Source organism: Salvelinus alpinus, chromosome 28, assembly GCF_045679555.1.
Source record: "Salvelinus alpinus chromosome 28, SLU_Salpinus.1, whole genome shotgun sequence".
Lineage (NCBI taxonomy): Eukaryota > Metazoa > Chordata > Actinopteri > Salmoniformes > Salmonidae > Salvelinus > Salvelinus alpinus.
In genome coordinates this window covers 27002610-27025691 of record NC_092113.1, presented here as the reverse complement: position 1 = coordinate 27025691, position 23082 = coordinate 27002610, and the positions used below count along the sequence as shown (strand labels likewise).

Here is a 23082-nt window from a genome sequence, read left to right as displayed (position 1 = left end):
GATGAATTTACAAACGCTCAACACCTGTTGATTATGACTGTGTTAGTAAACGTCGGCATTAAAACAATTCAATTTGTTGCCAGCAGCAAAGATGTATTTACCAACACTAGATAACATGAAAACAGCATAACCAGCTGCGTTAGTAAAATTGTCAGACTGAGGTTCTGTCATTTGTGTCTGGAAGTAATTTAGCTAGCCAACTTTAGCCAGTTAGCTTGGTAATCGACTGTGGTTGTAATGTCAGAACGCTCGGATCAATCCTACTCCTCGGCCAGTTCGTCCAGTGTGAATTGAACGCTCTGAATTTACAAACGCCCAGAGCGCACTCTGGCACTCCAGTGAATTTACGAACACACCATGTATGGTACATTTGAGCCAAACCCCCTCCGGCTCGTGACATTCCCGTTACTAATGTGAATTAAAAAGTTTGCATATAGGTGGCATCAGTCAAAACAAGACATTGTAACAAGATACAAGCTGAAACGAACCACCTACAATACGATTCCCCAAATGGTAGCTTCTTGTCATTGTTGCCATCCAGAATCACAAAACAGACTTCTGCCCCATTTGATGAACGTGCATAGTTTGTGACATTGTCAGCTAATCCATCTATGGAGATGACCTTAACAGTTGCAATTAAGAACAGCTGCGTGGATGAATGTATTGTGTATTGACGGTTTAACAAGAGATCAGTTGGGCCCAGTTTATCAAAAATTATCTGGATTTTGCCTATCGGATAGGATTAAATGTCCAACTCTAGTCCAATCTGCTTAAATGCCCTATCCATTTTCAACCTGTCAGTTCTCTTGAGCCCAACATGCAAATTGTAGACATTTAAACCGCCATGAGGACAGAACATTACCTCACTTAAAAAAAAGTTGTAATTACAGGCCAAAATCCAATAATATACAACAAACTGGCAAAATATCAAAGCAAGATCCATTAAGAGGCTAAATCAACTTCACAGTCAACATAATGAGCATCTTGAAGATATCTGATATGTGCAATACAGTGAGAATATATTCATATCTGCAGTAGGGCATCAGAAACATACAGTACATTAACAGGGAATGTTATAGGGAAACACTTCTGCAAAAAAGCCTTTTAATAACAAAAAAGGGGACACAAACCCCAATCACCATGTCTAAGGTTAGGTTACAAAGCATGCATTTATAGTCAAACAAAATAGTCAATGGGATTTTTCTCAAACGTGTCCATAATCAAGTCAAAGTGAGCTAATAAAACATGCATCTATGATATAAAACTTAACTGCAAGATAGCCTCTTGACTTCCAACTTTTGTCACTCATTCTGCCCTTAGTCAGTCCTGAACAAAAATAATGAGAAATACAATGAGCCTATGAGGGACAAGTGAACACCTGGCCACAAGCTTTTAAGTGAGACAGTACAGCAAGAAAAGACAGCGTGGCTCCAAACCATAAGAAATACAGAATGCTGTAACATAAAAACAGATTAAACATGACTTACACATTTTCCAGGGCAGAGTTCTTGGAGCTCGGAGTCCAGGAGTAAGATTGTTTGTAGTGCATGGCTCAGTCCTAAAAAAAAGGAGACTACACTTAAAACTATGTTTTAAATTTGAAAATATTAACCAGCTCTGTTTCAAATATCATATCTAGTAGCAATGAACTCCACTGCAAACTTTGTGTGGTCAGCTGACCTGTTCTGACTGATCAGGTTTGTGGACACTCCCCATACGAAAGGCACTGAAGAAATATCAGCTTCTACAAAAAGAAAAAGCTGCATTTAAATAAAATGCTGCCGATGGAAATCAATGGAAAATCTCCAGCATAAAAATATCTGAAAAGTTGCATTCACTGCATCAGTCCACAGAGTGTGCAGAAGTTGCGAAACAAATAAATGCATACATGGCATCTTTGCTTTGAGTACACACGCATAATCAGCAGTTTGAGAGAGAGTACCTTTATCCCAGTCCTCATCACAGTTGGTGTTGGTCCAGGTGCTAACAGGTACCTGCCATTTGCTCTGCACCTCAGCGCTGCCTACTGGAAATAACAGAACCTGGTTAGACTCACTAAAGGGTGCAAATAGGCTTATCATTGAATAATGAAAATACAGGAAGGGTAAAACAAAACAAAAAAAGCTCACAGTCTTCTGCATTCACAGATATTCTGTCAACACAGTTAGCAATGTGGTGTGAAAGCTCATGCTTGGGCATCAGGTGGCGGGCGTTGAAAGGGCACGTTTTTAATTCACTGGCCAGTTTAGGGTGGTTCTACAGGAAAGGACAAGAGGACAGCTGAATAACTTGTTTTCCCATGTACTAACTGACTATATTAGCAACATTTAAGATGACATGGCACAATGTCATATTGCGCCTTCAACAACATTACTTCCTATAGCTACTAACTTTGCTGCATTTGATCAGATGGTATGGAAAGCGGCAGGCACGGATCTGATGGTTCTTGTCGTATGGACACTGAAGGAGTTTATTTGGATCACAGGCATCTTCTGGATCTATTGACAACAGAGAAAATAATGCCATGGAGCAAAGTTACCACCAAGGAAATTACTTAGTTAGAATGAGCTAAAAGTAGACTAATGTAGGCAAGGTGTCAAATCAAAATCAAACGTTATTATTCACATGCACCGAATACAATAGGTGTAGACTTTACAGTGAAATGCTTACTTACGAGCCCCTAAACAATGCAGTTAAAAAAAATACAGGTAAGAATAACAAATAAAAGCAACAAGTAATTAAAGAGCAGCAGTGAAATAACAATAGCGAGACTATACAGAGTCAATGTGCAGGAGCTACGGTTAGTTGATGGAATATGTACATGTAGGTAGAGTTATTAAAGTGACTATGCATAGATGATAACAACAGAGAGTAATAGCGGTGTAAAAGAGGGGGGCAATGCAAATAGTCTGGGTAGCCATTTGATTAGATATTCAGGAGTCTTATGGCTTGGGGGTAGAAGCTGTCTTGGACCAAGACTTGGCACTCCGGTATCACTTGCCGTACGGTAGCAGAGAGAACAGTCTATGACTACAGTGGCTGGAGACTTTGGCAATTTTTAGGGCCTTCCTCTGACAGCGCCTGTTATAGAGGTCCTGGATGGCAGGAAGCTTGGCCCCAGTGATGTACTGGGCCGTTTGCAATACCCTCTGTTGTGCCTTGCGGTCGGAGGCCGAGCAGTAGCAATACCAGGCAGTGATGCAACCACTCAGGATGCTCTTGATGGTGCAGCTGTAAAATCTTGAGGGGATCTGAGGACCCTTGCCAAATCTTTTCAGTCTCCTGAGGGGGAATAGGTTTTGTCGTGCCCTCTTCACAACTGTCTTGGACTATGTTAGTTTGTTGGTGAAGTGGACACCAAGGAACTTGAAGCTCTCAACCTGCACCACTACAGCCCCGTCGATGAGAATGGGGGAGTGCTCGGTCCTCTTTTTCCTGTAGTCCACAATAATCTCCTTTGTCTTGATCACGTTGATGGAAAGGTTGTTGTCCTGGCACCACACAGCCAGGTCTCTGACCACCTCCATATAGGCTGTCTTGTCGGTGATCAGACCTACCACTGTTGTGTCATCAGCAAACTTAATGACGGTGTTGGAGTCATGCCTGGCCGTGCAGTCATGAGCGAACAAGAAGTACAGGAGGGGACTGAGCACGCACCCCTGAGGGGCCCCTGTGTTGAGGATCAGCGTGGCGGATGTGTTGTTACCTACCCTTACCAACTGGGGGCGGCCCATTAGGAAGTCCAGTATCCAGTTGCAGAGGGAGTTGTTCAGTCCCAGGGTCCTTAGCTTATTGATGAGCTTTGAGGGCACTATGTTGTTGAACGCTGACCTGTAGTCAATGAATAGCATTCTCACATAGGTGTTCCTTTTGCCCAGGTGGGAAAGGGCAGTGTGGAGTGCAATAGATACTGCATCATCTGTGGATCTGTTGGAGCGGTATGCAAATTGGAGTGGGTCTAGGGTTTCTGGGATGTTGTTTATGTGAGCCATGACCAGCCTTTCAAAGCACTTCATGGCTACAGATGTGAGTGCTACGTGTCGGTAGTCATTTAGGCAGGTTACCTTAGTGTTCTTGGGCACAGGGACTATGATGGTCTGTTTGTTGGTATTACAGACTTGGACAGGGAGAGGTTGAAAATGTCAGTGAAGACACTTGCCAGTTGGTGTCACTGGGCAGCTCTCGTCTGTGCTTCTCTTTGTAGTCTGTAATGGTTTGCAAGCCCTGCCACATCCGAACAAGCGTCAGAGCCGGTGTAGTACGATTCGATCTTAGTCCTGTATTGACGCTTTGCCTGTTTGATGGTTCGTCGGAGGGCATAGCGGGATTTCTCATAAGCTTCCAGGGTAGAATCCCGCTACCTGAAAGTGGCAGCTCTAACCTTTAGCTCAGTGCGGATGTTGCCTGTAATCCATGGCTTCTGGTTGGGGTATGTACGCACGGTCACTGTGGGGACGACGTCGTCGATGCACTTATTGATGAAGCCAATGACTGATGTGTACTCCTCAATGCCGTCGGGTGATTCCCGGAACATATTCCAGTCTGTGATAGCAAAACAGTCCTGTAATTGATCGTGTCACGGGTGCTTCCTGCTTTAATTTTTGCTTGTAAACAGGAATCAGGAGGATAGAATTATGGTTTACCCAAATGCAGGGTGCGAATTACAGGGGAACCAGGGCCCAGCCACCTTGAATGAGACGTTAGCTCCCCTAAATGCAACAAAAATACAACTTTATTTATTTTTTTCAGCTTTATTTAACCAGGTAGGCCAGTTGAGAACAAGTTCTCATTTACAACTGCGACCTTTACTACTGTCTGCAAGACATCAATTAATGTAGGCCTAATCAATGGCAATGGCTGAATGTCATTGGGCACACTTTTTGGTGTTTTGTAAGAGATGTCTATTTCCATTCTTCAAATGGCGTTTGGTGGCTATACAAGCAGTTTGGATGATGGAATGTTGGAGTGTACGAACACGCACAGGTAGCCTACTTTTTGAATTTATTTATTTGACAATCAGATGAAAATATCATGACTGGCTGTGTTCATGCCACTTTAAAAAAGGTAATATTTTCTCTGTTTAAATGACGTCTATTATTAAATTAATAAATAGAGACCCCCCGGGTGTCATTGCGTAATCAGCACTCTGCCCAAATGGATCCAATCAAAAAGGGATAGTTAGGCCTAGGCCTGTTGCCTTCCTGTAGCATACATTAGGTAATTCCAGCAACATTGAAGAATACAAACACAGTGGTGCTAGCACAGATTGTACAATGAGACATATTTCACTGGATGTGTAAACGTGAAGCATCCAGTTGGTGGTTCCACTCACTACCAAATATGGTAGTGAGAGGAAGCCCACTGGCAGGCAGTGGATTTTGTCCAACAATCTGCAAATTCTCATCAATTAAACATTTGATCTCAATAAAGTTCCAAAAAATTATAATCTGTTATAAACAGAGTGGACTAAGTTTTATAGACATTACCCTTTGCAAAAGTTTATTTTTTAAAAGCAAGCTGTTTAGGAGCACAAACGCGAATTGAGTCATTGTAAACGCGCACTTCACAGTAGGCGTTCCCTAACGGAAATATGTAGATGCATACTAGAACGCGCCAATGGGATATTGCTAGCGCGTGCTTGGCTCTGCCCACCATGACTCATTTGTCCCATTGGAAACAACAACCTGTGGTCTATCTTGGTTTAGTTATAAAAGTATTCAAGCCTCTGTCATAGTCAGTTGATCACATCCGTGCAGGACAATCAGGTCACTGCAGACAGAGACACGTGAATTAAAGTATGAGAAGTCCCTAGGAGCCAACAATCAAAAATTGTAATTGATTGAAATACAAAAGGCAATGTATATTTGACTCTTACCAGCCTTTTCCCCTTCCTCATCGTTCCAGCGTGGCAATGGCTCAGCTAGAGTAGTCTTCGAAGGACTACAAGTTGATCCAAATCTGATGGTAGACATCTTTCCTCGAAGTGTGGCCTGGTGGTCGCTGAAGCCTGGTTACCGAGCTAATTTACTCAACAAGTTCGTAGCACGTGAATACTTAAATTATCTTTCAGGTAACGTTAGGTAGCTTACAATGTTACACCATGATCATGCATTCAACCGCTGGCTACAGTTTGAGTTTCTAATTTGCACGTTTTTTTTCCTGATACTAGCTAATAACATGTGGCATGGCCAGCCCCTAGCTAGGAACGTTTAAATAATGATTCTGCATAATAATGATAGCTCTCAAACTTTGCCTTTCTCTTGGCAATAAACAGATTTTTTTAAAGTAAACCAAGCAACGTCTTTAAAAAATAACCAGATTTAGCAAATATTCACCTTTTTAGTAAACTGAATTTGGAAGAGCGCGTGTAGCTGTAGTGGAAATTGACTTCAACTTTTAAATACGGCAAAACATGGTTTGATCCAGTGGGTGTGTCCTACAATGTCAATCAGCCATGTCATTGGCTGTCAAACACGTTGCCACAACATATGTGACGCTCAGCGAACTGAACAAAAATATAAACGCAACAATTTCAAATATTTTACTTAGTTACAGTTCATAAGGAAATTAGTAAATTGAAATAAATTCATTTGACTTAATCTATGTATTTCACTGGGAATACAGATATGCAAAATATTTTATTTAACCTTTTATTTAACTAGGCAAGTCAGTTAAGAACAAATTCTTAAAAGGTAGGGGTGTGGATCAGAAAACCAGTCAGTACTTGGTGTGACCACCGTGTGCCTCATGCAGTGCAACACATCTCCTTCCCATAGTTGATCAGACTGTGTTGATTGTAGCCAGTGGAATGTTGTCCCACTCCTCTTCAATGGCTGTGCGAAGTTGTTGAATATTGGTGGGAACTGGAACGGGCGGTATGTGAGTATGCAGGCCATGGAAGAACTGGGATATTTTCACTTTTCAGGAATTCTGCACAGATCCTTGCAACATGGGGCTGTGCATTATCATTATGAAACATGAGGTGATGGCGGCGGATAACTGGCATGACAATGGGCCTCCAGGATCTCGTCATGGTATCTCTGTGCATTCAAATTGCCATCGATAAAATGCAATTGTATTCGTTGTCTGCAGCTTATGTCTGCCCATACCATAACCCCACCGCCATCATGGGGTACTTTGTTCACAATGTTGACATTAGCAAACCACTCGCCCACATGACGCCATGCTGTATGCTATCTGCCCAGTACAGTTGAAACCGGGATTCATCCGTGAAGAGCACACTTCTCCATCGTGCCAGTGGCCATCGATGGTGAGCATTTGCCCACTGAAGTCAGTTACGATGCCGAACTGCAGTCAAGTCAAGACCCTGGTGAGGACAACGAGCACAAACCACAGTTTCATCAGAGGCTGGTCTCAGAAAATCGCGCAGGTGAAGAAGCCGGATGTGGAGGTCCCATTTGTACAGTGGATTTGTAAAGTATTCAGACCCCTTGACTTTTTCCACATTTTGTTACAGCCTTGTTCTAAAATGGATTAAATAGTTTTTTCCCCCCTCAGTCTACACACAATACCCCATAATGACAAAGCAAAAACAGGTTTCGACATTTTTGCAAAAAAAATTTAAAAACGTAAAATCACATTTACCTTAGTATTCAGACCCTTTACTCATTACTTTGTTGAAGCATTTTTGGCAGCGATTACAGCGTTGAGTCTTCTTGGGTATGACGCTACAAAATTGGCACACATGTATTTGGGGAGTTTCTCCCATTCTTCTCTCAAGCTCTGTCAGGTTGGATGGGGAGCACAGCTATTTTCAGGTTTCTCCAGAGATGTTCAAGTCCGGGCTCTGGCTGGGCCACTCAAGGACATTCAGAGACATGTCCCGAAGCCACTCCTGCATTGTCTTGGCTATGTGCTTAGTGTTGTTGTCCAGTTGGAAGGTGAACCTTTGCCCCAGTCTGAGGTCCTGAGTGCTCTGGAGCAGGTTTTCATCAAGGATCACTCTGTACTTTGCTCCGTTCATCTTTCCCTCGATCCTGACTAGTCTCCCAGTCCCTGCCGCTGAAAAACATCCCCACAGCATGATCCTGCCACCACCATGCTTCACCATAGGGATGTGGCCAGGTTTCCTCCAGATGTGATACTTGGCATCCAAATCAAATCATGTCCAATCAATTGAATTTACCACAGGTGGACCAATAAAGCTGTAGAAACATCAAGGATGATCAATGGAAACAGGATAAACCTGAGCTTAATTTCGTGTCTCATAGCAAATTGTCTGAATAAGGTGTGTTTTATTTTTAATAAATTTGCAAAAATGTCAACCGGTTTTTGCTTTGTCATTATGGGGTATTGTGTGTAGATAAAGGATTATTTTTTTATACATTTTAGAATAAGGCTGTAACGTAACAATGTGGGGTCTGAATACTTTCCGAATGCACTGCATGTAATCCTTTGACCATATGTACCTCTGTGATTAATTATGATTGATTGTGCTCAAAAGTGAATTGAATTGTTTCCACACCCACCATTTTTCATTTGCGGAATGGTCATGTGACATGAAATGTGTATATTTTGGGAAGTGAGCACTCTGTTTGACCTGACGAAGATCCGTTTCGTATCGAAACGGAGCTGTGAATTGGGAGCTTTAACAATGTGCACCCTTCTTGTTCTTTATATTCTTTATTAGTCCAGCACCTATGTCTTTAAGGATTTGCGTATGACCAAACTTTTCTTTGTGTGACAAGCCTGCACATTTTAGTGGCCTTTTATTGTCCCCAGCACAAGGTGAACCTGTGTAATGACCATGCTATTTAATCAGCTTCTTGATATGCCACACCTGGATTATCTTGGCAAAGGATCAATGCGGACTAAAAATTATGTAAACGAATGAGAGAAATAAGCTTTTTAGTGTGTGGAACATTTCTGGGATCTTTTATTTCAGCTCATGAAACATGGGACCAATACTTTACATGTTGCGTTTATATTTTGGTTCAGTAATGCACTACATGACAAAGTATGTGGACACCTGATCGTCGAACATCTCATTCCAAAATCATTGTCCCACCTTTGCTATAACCGCCTCCACTCTTCTGGGAAGGCTTTCCACTAGATGTTGGAACATTGCTGCGATGACTTGCTTCCATTCAGCCACGAGCATTAGTGAGGTTGGGCACTGATGTTGGATGATTAGGCCTAGCTCGCAGTCGGCGTTCCAATTCATCCCAAAGGTGTTCGATAGGATCTTGACAAACCATTTCTGTATGGACCTCGCTCTGTGCACAAGGGCATTGTCATGCTGAAACAGGAAAGGACATTCCCAAAACTGTGGCCACGAAGTTAGAAGCACAGAATCGTCTAGAATGTCATTGTATGCTGTAGTGTTAAGATTTCCTTTCACTGGAACTAAGGGGCCTAGCCCAAACCATGAAAAACAGCCCCAGACCATTATTCCTCCTACACCAAACTTTACAGTTGGCACTATGCATTGGGGCAGGGAGCGTTCTCCTGTACTCCGCCAAACCCAGATTCGTCCGTCGGACTGCCAGATAGTGAATTGTGATTCATCACTCCAGAGAACCCGTTTCCACTGTTCCAGAGGCCAATGCAGCAAGCTTTACACCCCTCCAGCCGACACGTGGCATTGCGCATGGTGATCTCAGGCTTGTGTGCGGCTGCTCAGCCATGGAAAGCCATTTCATGATGCTCCCGACACAGTTATTTTGCTGATGTTGCTTCCAGAGGCAGTTTGAAGTATTGCAACCGAGGACAGATGATTTTTACGCGCTTCAGCACTCGGCGGTCCCGTTCTGTGAGCTTGTGTGGCCTACCACGTCGCGGCTGAGCCGTTGTTGCGCCTAAATGTTTCCACTTCACAATAACAGCACTTACAGTTGACCGGGTGGATAGCACTAGCACGGCAGAAATTTGACGAACTGACTTGTTGGAAAGGTTGCATCATGACTGTGCCACGTTAAGTCACTGAGCTCTTCAGTAAGGCCATTATACTGCAAATGTTTGTCTATGGAGATTTTATGTTCTCTATAGCACTTTTACGAAAGGTAAAAACTCAGCTCGCAACAGCACCATGTTAAACTCTCAAGTGGGTACATAAATTGTTTTGTTTCGTCATCAAGCCTTTGTTGTTTGGCATCTCTATTTATACAGATCTACCATACTGTAGCAAAATTATTTGATTTCGGTGAACCAATAAGATTTCACATTTGAAGGCAAAAGAAACACAAAGATGTAGCCTAGTTAATTTGGCTTCTGGCAGCTTCTGTGCTGCCATTACAATGAAGCCATCTTTTATATTACCATTCTTCAGGATTCCGGCTCTTTTTCCAAGATGTCAAAGAGGTGAAGGTGATAAACAAGGATGCTCACCAACAGTGTCAAAGTCCGGGGGCCTGTTGCACAAAACTAGGATAAGGGATTAAGCCAGGATATCTTGGTGATCCTGGTTCAATTGATCCGTAATCCGGTTGCACTAAAGATGGATAGGGGGCAGGAGGATATGTTATGGTATAAATTACCATGGAGATTTATTCTGTGGAGCTAGCCTGCTCCAGACCAGGCTAAATTCCAGGATCTATTTAATCTCATCCCTAATGTCAGTCAGCAGTCACCACAAATGGAAACCAATAGTTATTTCACTGCTCACTATACATTGTTATCACATATAACTAGACCCACTGTTATTATTTAAACGTTTGTGATCATTAATTTCAATGATTTTGGATAAAAAATGATTTTTAGATGATGTTGCTATCATTAGAAAATTTACAGTTTCCCATAGACTATAAGGCTATATATAAAATGATAGAATATTAGGGCCACAGAGGGGAAAAAAACACAAGTCATAATATTGTAACCAGTTGTTTTAAAGGAGGACAGTTGTTAAAATGACAGATGTGGGGCATTTCGTGAAATTGTACTTCAGTATGGTTTCATAAACAAAGACATGCTGATGTGCCAGAATATTAAGTATCACATTGTCATAAGTATCAAAACTGTAAAAACAATATGTAGCTTTTCTGCAGAAAGAACCAGCCTCATAAATTTATGACTTTATCCTTTTTCTTCAGTGTGGCCCTAGTACTCTGTCATATAAACAAATACACATTCCATATGAATATAAAAACACAATGTGTAACATTATGTTCCTTTATTGAATAAGGACAAAACAAAGCAGGTAAACCATCAGCTCCTTTCGAAACTGAAGTCACAGTGACTCTACAAGATGGAAAGCACAGAATCCAAGCATATTATACAAAATGATACATACACATTCAAAGGTCTGTATATAACACACCCTGCATGTCTGCACACTAAAATAAATGCAGGACAAATCCATACACATCAACTGAACAGACAAATGAATGGATGCAGTAGCCTCCCTGCAGCCTTGTATTACACACAGTATACCGCACAAACATCATAAGAGGCCAAATTCGTCAAAAAACGAACCCAAAAAAACCCAAATTCCTCTGCCACCGCAGGACATATTTAACCAAAATTGAAAGCACACATACTAACTAAAATAATTCAACACATATTGGTCCCTCAGCAGCCGACCACTGTCGTCATCAGGGAAGATTGCCGGATTGTCCCAGTCCATGGCTGGTGGCACTCTGGGGGCCCTCTCCTTCCTCAGGCAGGCCACATTGTGGAGGACAGCACAAGCCACAGTAATATCACATGCCCTAACAGGGCTGACCCTTAATTTGTGAAGGCAGTGAAAGCGTGCCTTCAGGAGGCCAAAGGTCATTTCAACTCTGGCCCTGGTCCTGGCATGGGCATGGTTGTAGGCCTGCTGTGCTTCCTGGGGGTCTGTGAAAGGTGTCAGGAGAAAAGGCTGGCAGCCATACCCCCTGTCTCCCAGCAACACACCAGAGAATTCACCTGTCAACACAAAATCTCATCATTACTACCTCATAAACACAGTGATATTCTTGACACAGCCATGATGGTTATAAATAGGGGTTGTGTGGCTTACCTTGTGATAGGCACTGATAGATTTCAGAGGCCCGAAAGATTCTGGAGTCATGGACTGAGCCAGGCCATTTTGCCACAACATTGCTGATCACACAGTCAGCATTGCAGACCATCTGAAATCATAAGATGAGGAATATTACACCAATCAATGCACATCACTGGCAATGCAGAGTGTTCGTCAATGGACAATATCAAAAAGTTATGTTCACCTGAACATTAATGCTGTGAAAGGATTTCCTATTCACAAAATCGGCCTCATGGGCACCTGAGGGGGCTTTTATCCTTATGTGTGTGCAGTCCACTGCACCAATGACATTGGGGAAACCTGTCACACAAAGTAATGAGTATCCTACTATGTGTTAACAGTTGTCCTGTAATTTGTAGATCCTCTTACCTGCAATCCTATAGAACTCCTCTTTGATGTCACAGAGTCTTCTGTGGCCAGGGAAGGAGATGAAGACATCTGCTAATGCTTTGATAGCCAGACACACACTCCTTATTGTGCGGCAAATTGTGGCCTTGTTCAGCTGTTCTGCATCCCCCACTGAGTACAGGAAGGCTCCACTAGCAAAAAAGCGCAAGGCCACACAAACCATTTGCTCCACACTCAGTGCATGGCTCCGTGCAGTGCGGTGCTTAATCCTGGGACCCAGTAGTCTGCATAGATACCTGATGCCATCTGCAGAAAACCTGTATCTTTCATATAGATGGTCATCAGGGAAGGCCAGTGGGTCCAACCGGTCCCTGAAGACCCTTTCTCGCCTGAAGGCTCTCCTCAGCACAAGTGCTTCTTCATCCACCACATCTCGCACGAATGGGCATGCCATTGTCAGAGCAGAAAGGAACACACAATTTTGGGCCTTCATATAGGCTAGTGGCCACACCTGGTGCTGGGGGGGTGGGCAAAAGAGGGCGATGCCTTATAACGATGACTTGGTTGTACTGATTGCTGGGAAAATAAAAAAAACCTTAGAAAGATGCCACCGTCCTGTGTGCTCACAATAAGAGCTCATATGTCATGGCTCACTTGACTTTACGAGAATATACCTAATTTTTATTTTGAGCTGTGTCATCTTCTTGGAGCTGGGGGAGGAAAGAAAAATAATGATTAATACATTTGTGTTACAGTTAGCATACAGTGTACATTGAAGGCATATCTCACCTCCCTCTCAAGTTTTTTTATTTCAAGGTCCAGTTTCCTAATTGTCCTCTTTTTTATTTCGGACTCCAGTGCAAGATTTTCCATCTTTTTCTTCTTGTACTGAATGTCTATGTCTGCCAGTTCTATTTGGCGCCGGAGGTGGTTGCCATACAACTTTCTGATAGCTTGTGAGCTCTGTGAACACAATACAATTAGCGCAGCTGGAATTTGGCAGGATGTGGTGTCCTTTTATTAATACGCACTATGTTGCCAGGCTGGTTTTCCCACTGTATAGCATCTGGGTCCTGTAAAAGAAATTAGATTTTTTGATTTTGATGAGGACTCCTCACCATTGTAGAGTAAATAGTACTTTCACAGTCTTAACATGATACCTCATGCCTTCTGGAATCCAGAGAGATGGTCTCCTCCTCATCATCGTCTCCATCATGTGCTGTTGCTGCTGCACTGGGGCCTTCACCCTATCACATTTAATCGGATTCATATTGAAGCTAGTAGACAAGACATGCCAGGCCTACAGTATGCCTTTGATGGAGTACTCACTGGATCAGCATCGTCTGGTGCTTGTGCTGGTGGCTCTAACAGGAACACAGTGCTGCCAGACACTGCAAGGCAATAGGTAAACCAAAGTCAGACAGTCCAAATTGATTCAATATGAATGTGGTTGTATCCCATGTAGAGATGGAAGGACATACCTTGAATGAAGCGGGTGGCATCTTGGGAGGAACCTATGCTCGTCTCTTTCCCCCCAGGGATCCCCTCTAAGACGGGCCTGCCTTTATTTAGCTCCAAGGCCATGTCCTCTGCTGGGGTAAGGTCAGCCTTTGGTGACCCACCACCCGTGCCTTGTCTGTGGGTATTCTTTTTCACTGCTAAAACAGTACAGACAATGTGTGAGCAGGCACCTTCTGGGTACAATATATGCTTGTGCTTTGTTAAATATTAGTCAGGGACCATACCATTCTGCAGAATGTTCTTGTATTTGATTTTGACCTGCTACCATGTCCGTTTTGGCCCGTTCATGTTTAATCTACACACACACACACACACACACACACACACACACACACACATTTAATGGAGTCACACTGCAAAAAATTACTTGGTATTTTTGTCTTGTTTTCAGTAAAAATATCAAAAAATTTATCATAGCTTTATACAGTGTGATGGAGTTACTTTACACAATTTCACTCATATCTGCAGTGCATTTCAATTAAAAATTTAACCGTTTCATAATTACAGTACAACTGCATTTTTGGAGATGTGAATTAAATATTTGAATTGTAATTGTGATGTTTCAGCGGAGCGGTGAGTGTGTAATTGTGCACTACTTACGCATTCAGGCGGTCTGCAATACTTTGCCACGCTTTTTCTCTTTGCTTTATCACTGTGGCGGTGTTGCCTTTCTTCTTAATTATATCTTTTACCTCCTCGTATGCCTCCATGAGGATTTGTGCTTCCGACGGGGAAAAGTACGCGGCTCTAGTTGCCATGGTAAATCAGTTAATCTGTGATCTGTGGCGGGGTCTATTTGAGTGAGCCGTGAGCGCGCACCTATCCAGGATTGGTTTCACCTGGCTTAATGAATCCGTGTCTGCTCATCCTGGCTTGGTCTTTGTGCAACCAATTAAGCCTGGACGCACATGTTTTGGCTTCATTGAGCTCAGCTGAGTCATTTATCCCGGATGTCTTAATTCTACTTTTGTGCAACAGGCCCCAGGACTTAACCTATCGTGATATGGAGAAACTCAGGCAGGTCGGTGGAGGCTAGGGCATACACTTGAATAACAAGGAAAGTTCTTATGTGGTTAGCAGTCTTTATAATCTGCCTAGTAGTAGTAATAGTATTGTCTGAAAAGTTCTCCTTAGCATGTAAACTTTTTCTATGTTTCTTTTTCTCAGTTTCGCAGAGACATGATTAAAGCCATTCCGCTGCTGTTAATTTCTATTCCTCCATTTGCCAACTATCTGGTGTTTGTCCTAATGTGAGTTCACTTAAGTCATCTCAACATCCTCCTCCTTTGACTAATATTCAATTAGCAAATATCTTAATGATCAATTAAATGGTAGTTAAAAGGTCAAATAATTGTGCATTTATGCCCTCAATGATAATACATTGTGCCCCCCTACAATGTATTGAAACCCTCTTTGTTCATGTCTCCCCTCTATATCCCTGCCTTACATATTCCTCCTGCAATCCTATGCCCCTCTTCCATCTTTCTCCTCTGCTTCCCTCTCCTTTTTACGACCAGGTACCTTTCCCCCCGCCAGCTCCTGATCCGCCACTTCTGGACCCCCCAGCAGCAGACAGAGTTCCAGGGAGTGAACCATTCCCACAGGGCCCAACACCACTGGGCAGTGCTGAAGGGGCTTGAGAGTGCAGGTTCACATGTCAAAGACAGCCACCTACAAGACCTCTGCCACAAGGTGGGTGAATGATACAGAAATTAAACCACTCCCTTTCATATATATGTTCCAATGTGTTCACTGTCCAAAATTTTGTTGGGCAAATATGGATATGTTTTTCCATAGGTGACTGTAATGCAACTAATAAAGGCCTCTAGACACTGATGTCTGACCGGTCCTTGTGTTTTAAGATGCAAAGTGGGGTACACCCTAACATATCTGACATCCAGGCATTTCGAGACTTGTTTTCTGGACCTCCCCTGGGTATCAAGAGAATGAACGCAGATCAGATGGTCAGTGCTTCCTTGTAGTCTTTTTATTCAGAAATTTCCTGAAAAATGAGTCCAAGGGTTTACGGAATGGATATCAGACCTACTGGATTTGCCTCGTCAGAAAAACACACATACAGTGAGCTCAAAGTATTAGGACAGTGACACTTGTTGTTGGGGCTCTGTACTCTAGTACTTTGGATTTGAAATAATACAATGACTGAGGTTAAAGTGTAGACTGTCAGCTTTAATTTGAAGGTATTTTTATCCATACCGGGTGAACCGTTTTAGAAATTACAACCCTTTTTGAACATACTAAGTCCCCCCATTGTAGGAGACCAAAAGTATTGGGGCAAATTCACTTTTGTGTATTAAGTAGTAAAACATTTAGTATTTGGTCCCATATTCATAGCATACAAGGACTACATCATGTTAAGTCATTTTAAAGTCACTGTAAATAAGAATAGAATGTTTCTAAACACTTCTACATTTAACTTTTTACTACAAGTGAATTTGTCCCAATACTTTTGGTACCATAAAATGGGGGGGACTATGTACAAAAAGTGCTGGAATTTCTAAACAATTCACTCATATGGATGAAAATACCCTCCAGTTAAAGCTAACAGTCTTTACTTTAAGCTCAGTCATTGTATCATTTCAAATCCAAAAAGTGCTGGAGTACAGAGCCAAAACAACAAATAATGTATCACTGTCCCAATATTTTGAGCTCACTGTAAGCCTCTGTCTCCAGAGGCAACTCTGTCTCCTGTTCTTCCTGACTCCCAACTCCCATGATTGCCACTCAACGGAACAGCCACGGCATAGAGCTGCTACAGCTGGACCGTGCTCTCAGCAGACATGGCCTGCACCAGTTGGATGACTCAGAGCTGAGACAGGTCAGTGCACATCACTGGACTTCATTCTTAAGATGTACACTACATGTAATCGGATTCATGCAGTGCATTCGGATAGTATTGAGACCCCTTTTTCCACATTTTGTTACGTTACAGCCTTATTCTAAAATGGATTACATTACTTTTTCATAAAATCTACACACAATACACCATAATGAAAAAGCGAAAACAGGTTTGTATACATTTTTGCGTATTTTTTAAAAGATGTAAATAAGGTGTTTTATTAAGTATTCAGACCCTTTGCTATGAGACTCGAATTTGAGATCAGGTACATCCTGTTTCCATTGATCATCCTTGATGTTTCTACAACTTGATTGGAGTCTACCTGTGGTAAATTCAATTGATTGGACATTATTTGGAAAGGCACATCCCTGTCTATATAAAAAGGTCTCACAGTTGACAGAGCAGAGCAAAAACCAAGCAATGAAGTTGAAGGAATTGGGGGAAGGGAACCAAAAAATGTCTGCAGCGAAGGTCCCCAAGAACACAGTGACCGCCATCATTCTTAAATGGAAGAAGTTTGGAACAACCAAGACTCTTCCTAGAGCTGGCCGCCTGGCCAAACTGAGCAATCGGGGGAGAAGGGCCTTGGTCAGGGAGGTGACCAAGAACCTGATGGCCACTGACAGAGCTCCAGAGTTCCTCTGTGGAGATGGGAGAACCATCTCTGCAGCACTTCACCAAACCAGGCCTTTATGTTAGATTGGCCAGACGGAAGCCACTCCTGAGTAAAAGGCACATGGCAGCTCGCTTGGAGTTAGCCAAAAGGCACCTAAAGGACTCTCAGAACATAAGAAACAAAATTCTCTGGTCTGATGAAAACAAGATTGAACTCTTTGACCTGAATGCCAAGCGTCATATCTGGAGGAAACCTGGCACCATCCCTACGGTGAAGCATGGTGGTGGCAGCATCATGCTGTGGGGATGTTTTTCAGCGGCATGGACAGAGACCAGTCAGGATCGAGGGAAAGATGAACGGAGCAAAGTACAGCGTAATCCTTGATGAAAACCTGCTCCAGAGCACTCAGGACCTCAGACTGGGGCAAAGGTTCACCTTCCAACAGGACAACGACCCTAAGCACACAGCCAAGACAATGCAGGAGTGGCTTTGGGACAAGTCTATGGATGTCCTTGAGTGGCCCAGCCAGAGCCTGGACTTGAACCCGATCGAACATCTCTGGAGGGACCTGAAAATAGCTGTGCAGAAACGCTCCCCGTTCAAACTGACAGAGCTTGAGGATCTGTAGAAAAGAATGGGAGAAACTCCCCAAATACAGGTGGCCCAAACGTGTAGCGTCATACCCAAGAAGACTCACGGCTGTAATCGCTGCCAAAGGTGCTTCAACAAAGTACTGAGTAAAAGGGTCTGAATACTTATGTAAAAGTGATATTTCAGTTATTTTTTATAAATTTGCACAAATGAAAAAAGTAATTATGGGATAGTGTGTGTAGATTGACGGGGAAAAACATTGAATCCATTTTAGAATACGGCTGTAACGTAATAAAATGTGGAAAAAGTCAAGGGTGGCGGTCACAATTTCATCGCCGGTGAGGTTCAAGTCGGTCTGTCGGTCTCACAGTAATTGACCGTTAATTAACAAACACATTTAGCATGTCCTGGCTTCCACACAGAGCCTACAAGCCACTGATGCAGACCTTTGGAACATCTATATTTAAAAAGTCTAATAAATCCATGTAATATAACCTACACCTTCACAATAAATCTAGAATGTATTTTACAGGTCTAAAGTAGCATGATATTAAGAAAATGTAGTCTATTTCAGAATAGCATACTCTGAGTTGTCCTTATGTTTGGTCCTGATCTGGCTATACCAAATGGCTGTGGGCTACACTAATTCATTTAGCAGACAAGATTTGCTTAGAATTCCGTAGCATTTTATATTATGAAGAATACAATTGAACAAAGCTGAATAAAATAAAGGATATTTTCTCCAAACGATTTGAGGGAGTGGCTATTCTGTTGAATGGTGTGGTGGAAATTTCAATGAACAAAAACAGGTATTCCTAGATGCTTAATTTAGAGTTTATGTAACTTTAGTTCTACAAACGTTGGGCTATAGGTTTTGATTTTTAATACATTGTAAGCCTGCATGATGCGACTAATGATGATTTGAAAAAAGTCGCTTGAACTGCATGAGCTCTGCTTTCTTTTTTGAGCAGGCTGTACACACGTCATAAGTCTCTCATTCACAATTTGACAAGCACTTGATAATGCCTTGAATGATGGCGGCATCCCCTTTGTGTGGCCGTAATGCACCCCCCAAAAAAATCCATACCTTTTGCAGCCAGTGGCCGTTGTGCCTTTGGCCCAGAGTGCTGCGTTGTGCTCTTATCCCGGAGTGGTGCGCGCCTCGAAGCGCCGCTCACTCACATGGCTCTCCATCACGTGATTGGGTCTCTCTCAGGCTACAGGTGAAGACAGACAGATCGGGGACGCCACTGCATGCATCCTTATCCAATTCCAAGGAGCATAGTGAAGATATTGGAAGAACTGTCCATATTTACTTTGTCTGCCAACAAGATAAGTAGGCCTAACGAACAGCAAAAGCACTAGCCAATGTGAATCTATCCTCCATAGACTTTTGTACCATCTATTCATTTCTGTGCGAGATAAATATTCCAAACCGTCTGGGACAGTTGTGGGATGCGATCGATCCCAAATTAATACAACCACTAGCATCAAACTTTTTACGCAATGTGGCTGACGCAACAGATCAGAACGTTTATAAACTTAGGCTATTTCTTCACATTATAAGCACAACAATTCACACATGGCACTAGGCTATAAGCATGAATGTTCCATTGGAAAACACTATAAATGCATTCATGCTTTTATTATAAAAAAGATACATTTATGGTGAAAATAATCTTCCCCAAACTTGAAACTCACGCACTGCTTATGTATGCCAGTCAGGCTCTATGCCCCTTGTAAAGCAGATTAAATGTGCCTAATTTTAAAGTAATTTGGCCACTTTAGTTTTGGTAACCTTATCAAAACATAAGCCTATAGGCTAGGTTACATAAAGTGTGTGACTGATTTTTTTTAGGTTGCAAAAGGCATTGTTTCTTATGCTGGGCGTCATTCACAAGTGATAGGCTAATATTGTCACCCATCAGACTGTTCTTGATTTAATCTTGTCTTTACATACACTAAATAATGTGAAATTGTTTTGATTTTAGAATGGACCATTATCATGCACCTGTCTCGAAACAGGGGCATGGGAAAAAAATACATGTCATCTATGCACTTAGAGCGAACGGAGGGAGCTTTTCCCGTGGTTAATTTTCATGCCAGCCAGGTAGGTAGGCTATACTCCTGTTGTAAAGATAAGCAATGTGCTTAATATTAGAGAAGTTGAGAAATAAATAGTATGTCTAGCCTGATGGGATCATCTTTTTAGTAGAGGCCATCACTCTGTTTTCGCAGCAATTGCATAGCATATAGAAATGTTGTGCAACATGAGCTCTAAGTGTTTTAGATTTTCGATTACATTTGCATTGATGTCAGAGTGATTACAGGGACAATAGAGTGCTGAGTACCAGGCAGTTAGCAAGTTTGGTAGGGTACTAATGACCATCAGCAGCATCAGAGCTTGGAGAAGCCTAATTATCGTCACTAAACGGTCACTGGTAATACACTGAATGTACGGTCACTGGTATTACGGTCAATGTAACAGCCCTAGTCAAAGGGTCTGAATACTTTCAGAATGCACTCTGTCAGCAAAAACCTAAATGGATCAAATACTAGTAATTTGCCACTAGTTACATTGATGATAACTCAACCCTGGTCTTGTTAGGCCTGCTATGTCAGGGGGCTTGACTCTGGCAGTCTCAGCATCAACCAGTGCCTGGAATGGCTTTCACAGTGGCTCCAGTTCTCCTCTCGTCTGAAAGGCATCTATTCTCTCTCTCTGTGTCTCTCTCCCAACAGTGTTTTTCTGTGGGGGGAGACTGATGTAAATATGGCTTATTGTCCTCATGCCTCTCTCTCTATGTCCCAGAGTCAGAGGTATCTCTGCTTGTGCATAGCATGGTTTTGCTCTCTACCAACTACCCAAAGCCCTACCAACATTGACAGGAAGGAACAAGGAGTGATCTGCCACTTCCATTAATTCAGCCATCTCTCACCATGCTGGGCAGGGCAACTTTCCCATAGGCCATCACCATCTGCAGTCTACCAACGCAATGGAATAAACACCAAGCCTTACAACTCAAATCTCACTTTTAGGGCAAAGTGATTACTTGATACATTGCATTTCTGTGGTGATTGTGACAGAAATCTGATAACATTGCAACGTCTCAAACTGGTCGATAATTTCAGGCTCCAAATCAAATGTCACGTGCACACTATAACCCAACATTTTGTTTGAGAAAACTATCAGTAGAGTTAAATACAATGGAAACCCATTTTACTTTTTTCATTAGTCCACTGTTGATACAATTCCAAAATGTTTTGCATGTCAGCAGTCAAGTTATCAAGAAGCGCTTCTTGAAAGTCCAATCTTTAATTTGACTGCTGACATGAAAAACATTAACTGTATCAACAGTGGACTAATGAAGAAAGAAAATACCAAAATAGTTTGAGTGGAGTAATCGAAAAGTAATCTGATTACAATTGGACAGAACCAGTAAGTAACAGATTACATTTCGAAAGTTACCTACCCAACCCTGTACAGGGGGTGGTAACAAGGAAGCTTTTGACATTGCTTTTCCCCAAAGAGCAACTTCTGAGAGTAAAGTAGTAAGTGCAACGTTTTATAGAATGTTGCTTTACATTAGCACCTAATGTTGCATGCCAATGCTGTAGTAAGGTGAACCTGGCTCTCAGGACACTGGTGAATAATCACTGCAATTCAACAGGCCATTAGACGCATTTAAAAATGTTTCAGCTATGATGGCACTTTACTTGTTCAGGCATTGTTTAGTTGATAGGAAATGCATTTCATGTTGGAAAGATTTAGTTAGAACTTTATTCACCAACCGGTGACAGTAAATAGCAAATGCCTTCTCAATCAATGTGCCTTGCTGGTGGATGGGTGCAATCCATTTTAGAATGTATGAAGTTGCCAATAAGATTCTCAGATAAATATGCAAACTGTTTTGTATTTTTTACTAAATGCATTTTATCTACTTGTTCAACTCCTTGGGGCTTTGGAATCCATTATCTGATGTATTCAGGTCATGTCTCTGAAATAAAATGTACCACCTAAAGTACTTGTCAATGTAGAGAAATGCTCTTATTTACAGTAAGAACCAGTTGACCTGCACATTGCATGTTTACAAGCATTGTCATCACCAATTATTTAAATAAACCTACAGCCTTGTCCTTGAATGCAAATTTACTGAACATACTTAAATATCAATGTAACAATTTTACTGAGTTACAGTTCATATAAGGAAATCAGTCACTAATCAATATGGATTTGGTTGGTCACATACCTTAGAGGTAGGGGCGTGGATCAGAAATCAATTAGTGTCTGGTGTGACCATTTGCCTCATGCAGCACGACGCATAGAGTTGATCTGGCTGTTGATTGTGGCCTGTGCAATGTTGTCCCACTCTTCTTCAATGGCTGTATGAAGTTGGTGAATATTGGCGGGAACTGGAACACACGTTGATCCAGAACATCTCAAACATGCTCAATGGGTGACATGTCTGGTGAGTATGCAGGCCATGGAAGAACTGAGACATGTTCAGCCTCCAGGAATTGTGTACAGATCCTTGCAACATGGTGACGGCGGCAGATGAATGGCACAAAAATGGCCCTGAGGATCTCATCACAGTGTCTCTGCATTCAAATTGCCAAGGATAAAATGCAATTGTGTTAGATGTCTGTAGCTTATGCCTGCCCATACCACCATGGGGCACTCTGTTCACAACTTTGATATCAGCAAACCGGTCACCCACACAACGCCATACACGTTGTCTGCAATTTGCCCAGTACAGTTGAAACCGGGAATCATCTGAAGATGACATTTCTCCAGCATGCCAGTGGCCATCGAAGGTGAGCATTTGCCCACTGAAGTCAGAACTGAACTGCAGTTGGGTCAAGACCCTGTTGAGGATGATGAGCTTCCTGAGACAGTTTCTGACAGCTTGTGCAGAAATTCTTGGGCTGTGCAAACCTACAGTTTTATCAGCTGTCCCGGTGGCTGGTCTCAGACGATCCCGCAGGTGAAGCTCAATGTGGAGGTCCTGGGCTGGCATGGTTACACGTGGTTGTGAAGTTGGTTGGACGTACTGCCAGTCTCAAATGACATTGAGGCAGCTTATGGTTGAGAAATTAACATTAAACTCCTACAACAGCTCTGGTAGATATTCCTGCAGTTAGCATGCCAATTGCACATTCCCTCAA

The 23082-nt window shown here is 42.3% G+C and overlaps 2 protein-coding genes and 1 pseudogene across 3 annotated transcripts in view; 1 reads left to right on the top strand and 2 right to left on the bottom strand.

Annotated features, from left to right (window-relative positions):
* Nucleotides 1-1090: 1090 nt before the first annotated feature.
* gtsf1 (gametocyte specific factor 1) lies at nucleotides 1091-6492 on the bottom strand. Of its 2 annotated transcripts, none has more exons than XM_071372558.1 (8): nucleotides 6336-6492; nucleotides 5876-6019; nucleotides 2392-2498; nucleotides 2130-2256; nucleotides 1943-2026; nucleotides 1681-1744; nucleotides 1488-1558; nucleotides 1091-1326 (listed from the first exon to the last, which is right to left on the bottom strand). In XM_071372558.1, coding segments are annotated over exons 2-8 (552 nt in total). In that variant the 5' UTR covers nucleotides 5973-6019; nucleotides 6336-6492; the 3' UTR covers nucleotides 1091-1324. The 2 variants fall into 2 exon arrangements, with proteins under 2 accessions (XP_071228659.1, XP_071228660.1); XM_071372559.1 differs by having other exon boundaries at nucleotides 1943-2023.
* Nucleotides 6493-7300: 808 nt separating this feature from the next.
* LOC139556866 (LETM1 domain-containing protein 1-like) lies at nucleotides 7301-21907 on the top strand (annotated as a pseudogene).
* Nucleotides 11125-23082, bottom strand: part of LOC139557566 (uncharacterized) — a 182432-nt gene continuing 170474 nt past the window's right edge. The window contains exons 2-10 of the mRNA XM_071372553.1: nucleotides 13813-13989; nucleotides 13661-13722; nucleotides 13492-13578; nucleotides 13363-13404; nucleotides 13121-13294; nucleotides 13006-13041; nucleotides 12353-12907; nucleotides 11960-12071; nucleotides 11125-11865 (exon numbers count right to left, since the gene is read on the bottom strand). Coding sequence (XP_071228654.1) covers nucleotides 13006-13041; nucleotides 13121-13294; nucleotides 13363-13404; nucleotides 13492-13578; nucleotides 13661-13722; nucleotides 13813-13915 — 504 coding nt within the window. The 5' untranslated portion in view covers nucleotides 13916-13989 and the 3' untranslated portion in view covers nucleotides 11125-11865; nucleotides 11960-12071; nucleotides 12353-12907. The remainder of the gene's footprint in view (nucleotides 11866-11959; nucleotides 12072-12352; nucleotides 12908-13005; nucleotides 13042-13120; nucleotides 13295-13362; nucleotides 13405-13491; nucleotides 13579-13660; nucleotides 13723-13812; nucleotides 13990-23082) is intronic.